Source organism: Macrotis lagotis, chromosome 1, assembly GCF_037893015.1.
Source record: "Macrotis lagotis isolate mMagLag1 chromosome 1, bilby.v1.9.chrom.fasta, whole genome shotgun sequence".
Lineage (NCBI taxonomy): Eukaryota > Metazoa > Chordata > Mammalia > Peramelemorphia > Peramelidae > Macrotis > Macrotis lagotis.
This window is the reverse complement of record NC_133658.1, coordinates 796,254,968-796,268,478: the sequence shown is the minus strand read 5'-3', so window position 1 is coordinate 796,268,478 and position 13,511 is coordinate 796,254,968. Positions and strand designations below refer to the sequence as shown.

Genomic DNA, 13,511 nt, shown 5'->3' with positions numbered 1-13,511 from the left:
TCTGCTTTGGTGGGGAAAATGAAGTTTAAACAAGATAGGTCCCTGCCCTCATGTTTCTCAGTTTAGAAAAGGACTGAGAGAGTAAGACCCAAGTTTAATACACACTAATTCAAGATAAGGGCAGGAGAAGGGACAAAATGAAATCATGTGTGAAGTCTGATGGGGAGGTATCAGTGCTAGAGGAATGAATAAAGGCTTCCTGCATGTGGGGGCATTTGAATTGGACTGTAACTGTTGAACCCAAAGATGAAGACCAGAATTTGATAAGTTTGGAGATCTTTATTCCTAGGGACTGCCTGGGGACAGAGTACCCAAATCAGACAGCCTCTGAGTGTTCAGGGGATAGAGTTTTTATAGTGTTTTGAGGGAGGGGTACTGAGAGCAAACAGGATACAGAAGCAAAGACAGCAGTTAGATATATTGTCTTGTCATAATACTACAAACATATGTAAACATATGGCTCAGTATAGATAGGGAGCTAGACAGAGTAGGAAAAGGGTCAGGGTCTCTGTGTTATGTCTGAACATATTTCCTGAGACAGAGGGAGTCACATATTCACAGGCTTCCCACAAGTTTGAGGGAGTGAAATTTACTAACTTACTATCTTATGGTTCCAGCTGCATCTGGGGAAGGGGTGGCAGTCCTGGAATTTAAAAGATACAGCAAGATAATTAGGCTAACAAGGGTGCTTTGTAAATCTTTAGATAAGTTTATGGTATATTGGTGACCCCTTGGGTCCTATTCAGATTATTTTCAGATTCAAAGGCGCCTAGCCAAAGTTATATTTCTCAGGGCCCAGAAGAATGTCAGGCACCCTTTCTATGCAGGAATTTCACAAACATTTATATTGTACTTCATAACAACTTGGGAAGGACTTAGCAGGAGGAGAAGGAGGAAGAGCACACCCAGCACAGGGAACTATGTCTGCAAAGGTGTGAAAGCCAGAAGACCAGGTCATCTATAGTGAACCATATGTGGTCTAGTCTGACCAAAGCACAGAGCTCATGGAGGAAGATGGGATGAAGGAACCTGTGGCTAGATGGCATCAGAGTGAGGAGGTTAACCCTCTGTGAAGGCCAAGGGAAGTGTGGTGAAATCTCTGATCTCTGCCTGGAGGCCAGGAATGTTGTGAGCAGGCACGTGCAAGGGAGATGAGCCTATTTGTAGAGAGGAGGGAGGGAGTGGAGGAGGGATCATGGATGGAAGCTAGTGGAAGATTCCAGGCAGGGGGAAAGGAAGCCTTGTGCCAGGAGAATGGAGAGGATGGAAAGCTGTTCTACAGGCAGGATGAAGAGGAATTAACAGTCTCTGATTTTCAAGGTGAGGTATGCAGCAGGCATCAGAGATTTCTCAAACCTAATGGAACAGGTGTATCACGGTGCCTCTTATTTTAAATGGGTGGATTGGAAAGAGGAATTGATTTAAGAAGGGTGAATATAAAGTCAATGTGTGACATGGGGAGTTTGGGAGGTTTCAAAGTTATCTAGATGGGGGGGTTCTGAGGGGAGGGGGAGAGGGGGATCTTGAGCAGAGAAGAACCTTCAGGACAGTATATTTAGGTCTGGACATCATGTTGTTTCAGGTGTTAAAGAGATTTAGGGAATAAAGTTGTCCAGATTACAAATGTTGAGAAAAAAGAGCATAAGTGACAGAGCCTTGGCCAATACCCCCTTAACTGATTGAGAGGAGGATAAAGAGTCAACAAAGGAGACAGAAAAGGAGTCATCAGAGAAACATGAGAACTGGGAGAGCATCTTGTCCCTGCAGTCTGTGCAGGAGAGAACAACTGTCCCAGAAGGGTTTGGCCAATAACACTAGAGAGATTGGGGACAATGAGGACTCCAAGATCTCCACAGCATTCTTTTATTAAGACACTAATGTTGACTTTGGAGAGAATATTTCAGTGGCATGGAATCAGGGAGAAAGTCAGACTGAAGACTTGAAGAGGAAGTGTGTGGGATGAGGATGGGGTGACTTCTGGGAGCAGATTTCCCCAGTTTTGGCAGTGAAAGAATAGTTCTTGGAGGTGAATAAAAACATTATGGAAATCCCTAGGCCTGGAAAGATAACCATACTTTTAGGCCAATGGGAAGGAGCCCATGGAGAAGGTGACCCTGAAGATAAGTGGAAAAAGGGATGATTAAAGGAGTAGAGTTCTAGGGGAGGGAAGGAAGAAAGGGGACGGGACCAGTGTCCCAGGGAGAGGAATCAGTCTTTTTTTTTTTAAGTTTTTGGAAGGCAATGGGGTTAAGTGGCTTGTCCGAGGCCACACAGCTAGGTAATTATTAAGTGTCTGAGGCTAGATTTGAATTCAGGTACTCTTGATTCCAGGGCCAGTGCTCTATCCACTGCGCCACCTAGCCACACACCAAGAGGAATCCATCTTAAAGAACAGGGAGGCCTCCCCCTCTGAGGGCAGAGGAAGAGAAGGAAGGGAGATGTCTTACAAATAATGAATTCTTATCCCAAAATCTTAAATTTTTTACACTTGTTAATTTCAAAGTTGTTATAGCTATTTGTTGCTGTGAATTATATTTCTACCTTGTTTTATTGATTTATTTCTTAGACAGTACCAGATAGTTTTGATCATTGTTACTTATAATATGCTTTAAGACTTTGTACTTCTAAATTGCTTTCTTTTACATACTTTTCTTCAGTTTCTTTGATATTCTTGACTTTTTGGTATTATCTTTTCTAATTCAACAAAAGTTTCTTGGTAATTTTAGTCAAATTGTCATTTTATTATATAGAAATACTAGGCAGAGAGAAAATAGTTAACTTATATCTTTCTGTGCTGATTTTCTTGTTACCCTAGCAATTCCCTAGACCCTTCCTAAACTCTCCCCATTTTCTCCTAGTTCACCCCCTTGGCTTGGCTTTCCCTTTAAAAGTTTCTACCTATTCCCCTCAACTCCCTTCCCCTCCCCAAAACTCTTAGTTCCTTTTTGGAACTCAGTCTTCTTGGAGAGGCATAATAAATTTATTAGTAAGTCCCTTATATCTTTGGTTCATTGAGATGAAGGAACTGCCTCAGAGAGGGGAAGGGACTTGTCCTAAGTCATACAGCTTCTAAGTGGGAAAGGAGAGAAGAGTTGATTTCAGGTCTCCTGACTCCAAATCCATGCTCCTTTCCAAAGGAACAATCTTATGCATGTAAATAGCTTCTCTGGGTTCATTCTGCCAACTCTTCCTTGAACTGACTGATATGGTCATAAGTTTAGATATTCCTGGGATCATAGACATAAGTCTGGAAAGGACCTTAAAACCCCCTTAATTTTACAGATGAGGAAACTGAGACAAAATGAGTGACTTTTCCCAGATTACACAGCTATTAAATGTCAGAGGTAGTATTTGAACTCAGGTCTTCCTGACTATATCTCTAACCCTTTACCTTTCCTGAGTCTGTGGAAGGCAGCTAACTTCTGCTCCCCTCTGAGTTCTGGGGGGGTAACTCTGAAGGGTTGGGGTTTCTAGCAGTGCAGCTCAACAAATCCCATCAAATATGTTCCTCATGAACATGAGTAGAAAGAAATTAGCTTTTTTAAAAAATGGCATTTCCTTGGTCCTAGTATTTAAGGATGACTGCTATGCCCCAATCCCTTCAGAAGTATGACTAATTTAAGAGATAAAGCTCCTTCCCTGGCACTCTCCCCTTCCTCCTTGCCAGGACAGCCAGAGGAAAATTTGAATTCCACTGCTGAAATTCATAAGATTGTTAACTGAGCTACAAAGAAAATCTTGAAAGGAAAAATAGAATTTTTGGAAACATCTAGTCATAAATGTTCTTCAAAAATTTTCAATTTTGGAGCCCTAATTTACATTATTCTCAGTGATAAAGATCTCCCGTTTCCCTTTCCTCCCTTTCTCTCCCTTCTCCTCTCCCCTCCCCCTTCCTCTCCCCTCCATTAGATATTATTATTGTTTAAAGACACTAAAATAAAAGAAAGGAAAACCAGTGGAGAATGTTTTTAAATCAGCAGTGCTATTTATTAGTCTTTGTTTTGTAACTCTGGATTTTTTCTACCTTTGCATAAAGTTAAGAGGAAGTTATTTCTACAATTGTTTGTTATCACTTATGAAAAGCAAATCATTTGACCTCATATTATAATGATGAGACCTAAAGGTTAAAAGAATATAGCCCACCACAGGATAGGTGGATGTGAAGGCAGGGAAGAAGAACTTCTTTCTCTGAGGTCCCTGTTGATTCAGTATGGACAAGGTCAACTAGCCCTAGGAAATGAGTCAACTTTAATTACACAATTCCTCAACAGGATGCCTGCAAGTTCCTTTACAATACAAAAAATGATATCTAAGGATTTTGACTCTATTCCAGGACAAATTTAAAGTACAGGAGAAGAAAATAAAAACATGTGATGAATTTTAAGTGAAATTTCTTATATATGTTTGAACTGGTCATTTTTTATTGCTTATAGCAATCCACAAGAGAAAACAAGTATATCTAGCCTTAAGCTATAATTGATGGATTTGCTATTGTGGGGGGGAGGATAAAAAAGATTTTGAAACTATGATAATTTTAATTGTAAGATTTCACATTAGGCATTGTTGTCTGATGGATCATTTAGTCAGTAATATACTATTTGGAAGAATTTCTTTAGGCTAAGGTTATAAACTCAGAGGAAATGTGAACTTAAAACTGTCACAGGCTGAAAGGACAATCTTTGGTCTCAGTTCAAGACAAGTTCCTTCTGGCCCAGTTTCCCTATTGTGTTCCTTTGAAAAGGAGTGTTTTCCATCTGGTTATTCCTGAGCCATGACTATAAGGCTGACTATTAACTGTTATACTGACCTAAAGTCAAACAGAGTTAAGGATGTTTCATCCTGCTGTATCAAGGACTGTTATGTTTCTGCTGGCTAGCTTATCCTTACCCAGGCAAATGCTGAATCGGCAGGAGACAAGGATGGAAAGTTCTCCATTTATTTACCAGAATACAAGTGCTTAAATATCCTCCCCAGTCCCTGATCCACTCCTCTTCCTGTGGCACTCTCCAATCAACCAGTAAAACAACACTCTGGTGCTAGAGGACTCCAGGTGATAAAGGTTTACTTAGTAACCCCCCCCCACACACACACACACAAAACAGTTCCTTACAAAGGACTAATTTGATTTTGATTTAATTATGTCCCAGTTTTTTCTCTCTTTAGTAGCTTTCCACAATCAGAGCAAGTAGTCAATGAAAAAAAAAAGACATGGATACATGCATAGTGTGCTCTCATACCATGCCTTCATATGGATGATCAAAGCTGCCAGGATTGAGTAACTATCACATTGATATAGAGAATTATGAATGTAGTTTTAATATTGTTAAATCATGTTAAATGGATAGAGGTTCCCCACTCTTCTTTAAATTTATTTTTATTTTTTTCATCCATATATACATGTATATTTTTAAGTTACAAAATTTCCTTCCACCCTCCCTTCCCACCCCTGCTCCCCTCAGCCAGGAACAGTCAGGTTAGCATTGTACATAAATATTTTTGATTAGTTATTTTGGGTATGAGGAATTAGGATTAAGGGAAAGGGCTTTTTTTGTTTTGTTTTGTTTTTCTTCCTCTGAATTGGTTCCTTTACCAGTCCAAACCAGGTTGTCCTAGCTCTCTGAACTGCTGAGTGGAGCTGCTTCCATCAAGATTGATCATCTCACAATGTTGTTGTTAATGTGTACATCATTCTCTTGGTTCTGCTCCCCATCTCTCAGCATCAGATCCTGTAATTCATTCCATGCTTCTCTATAGTACAACTATTTATGGTTTCTTATAGAACAATAATATTCCATTCATATATCATAACTTGTTTAGCCAAATTAATGGACATCCCTTCAGTTTTTTTTAAGATTTTAAGATTTTATTTATTTTGAGTTTTACAATTTTCCCCCTAATCTTACTGCCCCCCACTCCTTGCAGAAGGCAATTTGTCAGTCTTTCCATTGTTTCCATGGTATACACTGATCGAAATTGAATGTGATGAGAGAGAAATAATATCCTTAAGGAAGAAACAAAAAGTATAAGAGATAGCAAGATCAGACAATAAGATATCACAGGGGTTTTTTTTGGTCTAAATTAAAGGTAATAATCCCTGGTCTTTGTTCAAACTCCACAGTTCTTTCCCTGGATAAAGATGATAGACATTGCAGACAGCCCAAAATTGTCCCTGATTGTTGCGCTGATGGAATGAGCAAGTCCATCAAGGTTGATTATCACCCCCCATGTTGCTGTTAGGATGTACAGTGTTTTTCTGGTTCTGCTCATCTCACTCAGCATCAGTTCATGCAAATCCCTCCAGGCTTCCCTGAATTCCCATCCCTCTTGGTTTCTAATAGAACAATAGTGTTACATGACATACATATACCACAGTTTGCTAAGCCATTCCCCAATTGAAGGACATTTACTTGATTTCCAATTCTTTGCCACCACAAACAGGGCTGCTATGAATATTTTTGTACAGGTGATGGTTTTACCCTTTTTCATCAACATATTACCTTAGTTTCCAATTCTTTGCTACTCCAAAAAGAGCTCCTATGAGTGGAACATGTGGGACTTTCCCCAATTTTTATGATTTCTTCCCATTTTTTGTAATTTTCAGTTCCCCACTCTTGAAATGTAATTTTTTCATTGTTGAATGTAAAATTTGTATCCTGATCTTCTCAGTCTCTAACCCTCTACCTAATACTTGTCACATGGGGGGGGGCAGGGCAGAGAATTCCCCTTTGGCCCTCTGGATAAGGGGCAAGACCATAAAATCTGAGTTGGACCTCTGATCCAGGCAGATCACCTCTCTTCTCTGATCTCTCTCTCTCTTTTTACCTCTCTCTATATATTTCTGTCTCACTCTTTGTCTACTGGGTCTATATTATTCATTCTGTCTTAAATGCTTCTGACCCTTTGAGAGTTTTTAACCTCTTTACTTTGTTATATTCAATAATAAAATACTGAGCAGTTTTAATATCCCAGAGAGCATGCAAATTCCTTTGTTTTTTTCCAGTGGTCTTAAATCTTCTGTCTGTAATCTCTAAATCTTTAATAATCGGCCACATGATATATGCTAGATACCTAGATTCAACCATCATTTATATCTTCATTCAACCAAAGTTATGGAATACTACTCTGTTATCCCCACTTCTCTTTTTACTGTTGTTATTCTTCCTTCCTGCTATTGCTGTATGCCTGTTATCAACTCCCAATAGGTTGGACTAAGATGGGTAAAAAAAAAAAGTGAAGCAAAGAATGGCCTTTTTTGTATAATCAAACAAGGCCATCAGGATTTCTGCTCAAAACAGAAACAACTGCTAGTTATTTTCACTCTGAGCCATCAGTAGCCCAAAAAAGACCAAGTGGGGCTTGGCCAGAGACCTATTGTTGGTCAATCAATGAGAACCAGAGTGCTTTGAGGCTTCCTAAAAGGTGAGATTTCAGTGGGAACTTGAGGAGGACGAGGTGGGACAGGACCAAAATGGCATAGAAAAAGCAGCCACGGACCCGAGCTCTCCCTAAATACCTTTAAATAATGACGCAAAACCAATTTTCTGGAGCAACAATACACAAAAGGATGAGGTGAAATAATTTTTGCAAAGTCAGCAGGAAAGGTCTGTTGTGCCGGTGACAGACTGGTAGAGATCCTTGGCCAACCAGGAGCTGGCCCCGAGCGCCACTGAGTCGGCAGCAGCAGTTAGGTGCAGGACCAGCGGGCAGGGGCAGCCGCCGAAGCGCTTCGGGTGATGTGGTGGGGCCGGGGGCAGAAGCCCTAGGTAACGGGAAACCAGCGGCTCCACACAGCCTCAAAGTCCCGCGAAGCCGAAGTCCCGCGAAGCCGAAGTCCGCAGCTGCGGGAAATCCCCCCACCCACCCCACCCGGGGCTGAAGTCCAGGCCGGAGGGAAGCCTGAAGCCGCTCTGAAGCCCAAGGCCGCAGGGAGACCCGGGGGACCCCGAAGCCCGACCCTGAAGTGGAAACCGCGGCTGCCCCGAGCCTGCCCGGGCCGGGCCGGGAAGTCGAAGCCCCCGGAGCATCCTGGCCAGGTGAAGCGGTGCCGCACCTGGCGGCCCGACGTCCGCAGTGGGATCGGCGGCAGCGGCCGCCTCCGGAGCTCTCGGACCGGAGAGAGTCAGAGGAGGCAACTAGTCAGGAGGAGGTTCCAGGGGTCTCTGCAGCTGCAGGAGCGGGACCCTCCTCATGGTTCCAGAGCAGAAAAGAGAACCTGAGGTCACCCACAGACCAGAAGAGCAGAAAAGCTTTCCGTCAGGCCACCTCGGAAGAACTGAAAACTTGTAGTACCCCAGAAGTGTCCTTGAAAACAGCTGACAAAAGCTCTGGAGCTTGGGATTTGGGCCCACCCTGGAAGCAGAACCCACTTTAGGTGAGAGTTCAAAGTCAAGAAATAGACCTAGAGGAAGAGGCTGGACATTCTAGGCGTGGGGCACAGCCAGGACAAAGGCCCAGAGTCGAGTTGCAGGGTTTTGTGGGAGGCATCAGAGGAAAAGATGAGGGTGGTTTAAGATTAGAAAGTTGGGGTGGGGAGAAGACAGGTGATAAGGGGTTTTAAACCCAAAACAAAGAATCTATTTCATCCTGGAGGTGATAGGGAGGCACTAGTGAGGAGAGGGGTGACCTGAGCAGACTTGTGATTTAGGAAAATCACTTTGGCCTGGAGAGCAGAGGCACTGGTGGCAGTCGGACCAAGCAGCAAGTCTGAGCCCTTTATGAACCCAGGAACACCCATGTAAGGGAGAGTATCTTGGAATCCAGTCAAGGATATGAAGGGTAGGCTCCTATCACAAACAGACATAGAGTGAGATCTATTCTCCTTTCTCTTCTTTTTGCTTTGCCCCCTCAACCAGGGACATTCTTAAAGATACAAATCAGAGAACTGGTGCCACAATAACATTTATTCCCCTACTAATCACTGCCCGAGAGTTCTTTAAAAAAAAAGAAGAAACATCTAAAACACACCCCAGAGATCAGATTTTCTCCTGTTCAAAAGGAAATGCTGGGGCGGTTAGGTGGCCTAGTGGATAGAGCACTGGCCTTGGAGTCAGGAGTACCTGAGTTCAAATCTGACCTCAGACACTTAATAATTACCTAGCCGTGTGGCCTTGGGCAAGCCACTTAACCCCATTGCCTTGCAAAAACTAAAAAAAAAAAAAATGCTGCAGGACACAGACCTAGAAACTTGTATGAGCCAATCCTACTGCCCCCTCTCCAGTCCCCTGTCCCCTTTCCCACTCTGCAGGACCTCAGTTGCCTGTACAAAATATCCTTCAATTAATCTTAGTTGGATATGGAGATTCTGCACAAGTTTTCTCTTTTCTGTGTCATATATGAAGATATAATGTCATCTATACAGAGATCTTTTTGCTTACAAACACAATTTAAATAGCATTAATTCAAACTAGGATGCCTTTAGTGGAGTTAACACATAAATGATGGGAAGAAAATTCATCACTCTAGTTTTCCACACAGGCACAAAGAATGGTCAAATCTAGCAATGCCTCATGTTGGACCTTTTCTTCCAAAATTCTGTGTTCCCTAACAAAAAAAAAAAAAAACTGAAAACAGGACTCTGGATTCCCTCATAAGAAAGATCCACAGTTCAATCTGTCTGCAAAGAGCCTAGTAAAGGCTTCAAGACTTAAGAAATGAATATACTCATAAGAAGTCTCCTTGCCCCAGAACAGAGCTTGAAGCAGAAAACTGCATGCAGGAGTTCATTCAGTTTGTGAATGTTTACTTCAATTTCTTTGATGTTATTTAGGGCCTGTGTTATAAACTCAGCATCTTGAGTCCCATATAAATGAGAATACCATTCTGGGAAATGAGAATAAATATAACAGTAATATTTATACTTTCTTTAGATTTCTATCTCAATCCACTGTAGTAATTTTGACTTGATTTCCAGTGACATCCTGTATCTGAACTTCTTCTCCAGCTCCCTTATTGTCTCTGCATTTAAGAAGCCAAACAGAAGGGTGGCTAGGTGGCGTAGTGGATAAAGCACCGGCCCTGGAGTCAGGAGTACCTGGGTTCAAATCCGGTCTCAGACACTTAATAATTACCTAGCTGTGCGGCCTTGGGCAAGCCACTTAACCCCGTTTGCCTTACAAAAAAAAAACCCTAAAAAAAGAAGCCAAACAGGAAGCATATCACCAAGGCTAAGGGGTCAGTGGTAACTATTTTCAGACTCTGCTATCTTGTTCTTCATTGATAACATTCTTTACTTTTTCTTAGTATCTCCAGATTATACTCCTATCAGCCATGATTTGGACCATCAAGGGAAATTATTGTCCAGTTTCCTACAATAGCCCCATTCTACCTTTATACCTCATATTCCTCATCTTTGGGCTTCCTGGTATTACCAGCTCAGGTAAATTGACTTTGGTTTCTGCCACTGTGACCTCCACATGCATTGATATTATAATTCAATTAAACCATCAACTCAAAAAACACTTATTTAGCCCTCATTGCACACAGAGACCTTGTGTTTGAACATTACTAGAAGTAAAAAGTTTAGAAAAAGCATGGTTTCTGATCTCAGGGTTATTGTCCTCCTCCTAGATATCTTCACAGATATTGGCAATATAGAATCAAAGGATTGTACAGTTGGAGGGGATCTCACCCAGTTTAAGTCTCTTATGTTATCAACCCATGAAGGGAAGAGCAAAATTGGAATAGAAGAATCTTTCATGGTAGGAATTCACACTTGTCAGTAAAGAGGGAGACTAGATCATTGTTCAGTTCCATTGAAGGGGGTGGGAAACATTTGTAATTTTGTACAAATTATAAGCAGACTAAAAGAGCAATATGAAAGGGCTTTCAAATCTGAGAATCCATCAAAAATCAGGTACCTTAAATTTCTCTCTCATCTACTAATACCTCATATTATTAATATTAAATTATTAATAGGAGAGGAAAACTAGAGGAGATTGTTGGGTATTCCTCAAAATGGGTTTTGGGAATATAAACTCACAACCAAGGAACTAATGAGAATTTCAGAACATTTTATAATTCCAAGTAACCTTGTTCTCTAGGACCAGGTATCCTGAGTTACCATACTTAGGTAATCAATAAAAGCCATTAGAATATAACGAGTTAAGATTGGCTATTTTTTAAATTGTCTTTTTCCATTGCTTACTAGGGATGTTTGATTCCAGCTAGTTGTCTGACTATGGGATAGAAAGTTCCTCAGAACTTCTGTGAAACAGTTGCATAAGAGTGTATATTGATAGACCCATTTTTGTGCCCTCCCTCCTGTTCCTATTCCCACAAATCCAGGTAACTTTACAGGACTTGTTTCGAGGTTAGGACACAAGGACATAATATTACTACTGAGATCCTTTTTTGATTGACCCTGAAATAAATCTAGGGACAAGAAGAAGAGTTGTTAGAAGCAAATGCCTATATTTATGCTCTTGTAAGGCAAATCAATTAGTAAAAGTATTGATCATTTATGGAACTAAGAGATCTCCCTGATCTCTCAGTCTTTGCATGTTATCTGATCCATTCTCCCACCCCCATTTTATTTTACATTTTTTTATTATTTTTATTTTTTATACATTTAATTTTTGATTTCTGAAATATAATATTGTATAATTAAAATTGCACATGAAACTAAAAATCTGTTGTGTATAGCTCGCTATTCCTTTTAAATATATATAATAAAGTTATCATGTAAATTTCTTTTTTCCTTTTTTACTACTAAATCCAAATATGTGTGTGTGTGTGTGTATATGTACACATATATATATATACACACATATATATGTAAAGTCATTTTATGCCTTCTTCTATTTATTAGTTCTTTCTCTAAATGCAGATAGCATCTTCATATGTTCTTTCTAGTTTATTTGGCTATTTATATTTATCAAAACGATTTATTCACTCAAAGTTCTGAAAACAATATTGTTACTATATACAATTCTTTTGTTTTTGCTGTTTGCTTTCCATTATTTTGTGTGTCTATCCATGGGTTTTTTTAAAGATCAAAGTCATTATTTCTTTTAGCTCAGTGGTATTCCTTTACAATCATATATCCCAATTTGTTCAGTCATTCCCCAATTGATGGGCATTCTTGCAATTTCCAGCTTTTTGTCAGAACATAGAGGGCTGAGATAAACATTTTATTTTTATTTTCATTTTATTTTTCATTATTTTCATTTTTCCCTAATAATCTTTGCAAACGGCCCTGATAGTGGTATTACTGAATTACAGACAATTCAATAACTCTTTGAGCATAATTCCAGATTCCTTTGCTAAATGGCTGTCTCATTTTACAATCCCAATAATTAAATAGCACTCCAATTTTTCCATATCTCCTCTAACAATTTATTCTTTCCTCTTCAGTCATTTTAACTAATCTGATATGTAGAAAATGATATTTGAAGCTTGTTTTAATTTGTATTTCTTTAGTCAAAAAATGATTTAGAGCATTTCTTCTTATGATGAAAACTTGGTTTGATTTCTTCATTGGAAATCTGCCTGTTCATATTCATTGATCATTTGTCAATTGGGGAATGATTCATATTATTTTTAATATTAATATACTATAGTATATAGTATTGCTATCATATATTTTATCTTTATCTTTATCTCAGAAAGTGTTTATAAAATATTTTCCCCAAGTTTCTAATTTTCTTCCAATCTTGGCTATGTTTGTTTTATTTGTTCAAAACCATTATAATTTAATCAAATTAAAATTGTATACTTTTTATACTTTTGCTCTGTCACTTGTTTATTCATAAATCATTTACCTATCCATAAGTCTTAAAGTATTACATAAGTTATATATATATATATATATATATCGATTATAACTAAGCATTATTTATAAACAACATATTTCAAGTTATTCAGAGTTTCTAGCAATATGACTCTTATTATCTGGATGAAGTATTCATTTTGACCTCATCTTGATAAGTGGTGTAAGCTATTAGTTTATGCTCAATTTCTGTTATACTACTTTTCAGTGTTCCCAATAATTTTTTGCTGAATAATGAATTCTTATCCTTAAATCTACAGTCTTTACACTTCTCAAATATAAAAATTACTAAATCTATTTACTGCTGTGTCTACTCTGTTCTATCAATCTACCTTTCTCTTTCTTAGGCAGGACCATATAGTTTTAATATTTACTGTCTTATGATAAAGTATAAGATTCGGTACTGCTAAACCTCCTTCCTTTGCATTTTTTCAACAGTTACTTTGATATTCATGACTTTTTGTTCTTTCAAATGAGTTTTGCTATTATTTTTGATACAGTAAAATTATTTTTGGTAATTTAATTGGGATGGTATTGAATTAGATTAAGTAAAAATTATCATTTTATTATATTGATCATGCCTACCCATGAACAAATAATATTTCTCCAATTACTCAAATCTGATTTTATTTATATAATTCTATTTATATAGTTCCTGTATTTGTTTTGGCAGGTGTACTCAGAAATATTTTATCTAATAATTATAAATTTGAATATAAATGGAATAAACTCACCGATTAAAAAG

The 13,511-nt window shown here is 39.0% G+C and overlaps 1 protein-coding gene across 1 annotated transcript in view; it reads left to right on the top strand.

Moving 5' to 3' along the window:
• The first annotated feature begins 1,199 nt into the window (after positions 1 to 1,199).
• LOC141507110 (myelin-oligodendrocyte glycoprotein-like) overlaps positions 1,200 to 13,511 on the top strand; it is a 67,547-nt gene continuing 55,235 nt past the window's right edge. The window contains exon 1 of the mRNA XM_074214493.1: positions 1,200 to 1,320. Within this exon, the coding sequence (XP_074070594.1) occupies positions 1,200 to 1,320 (121 nt within the window). The remainder of the gene's footprint in view (positions 1,321 to 13,511) is intronic.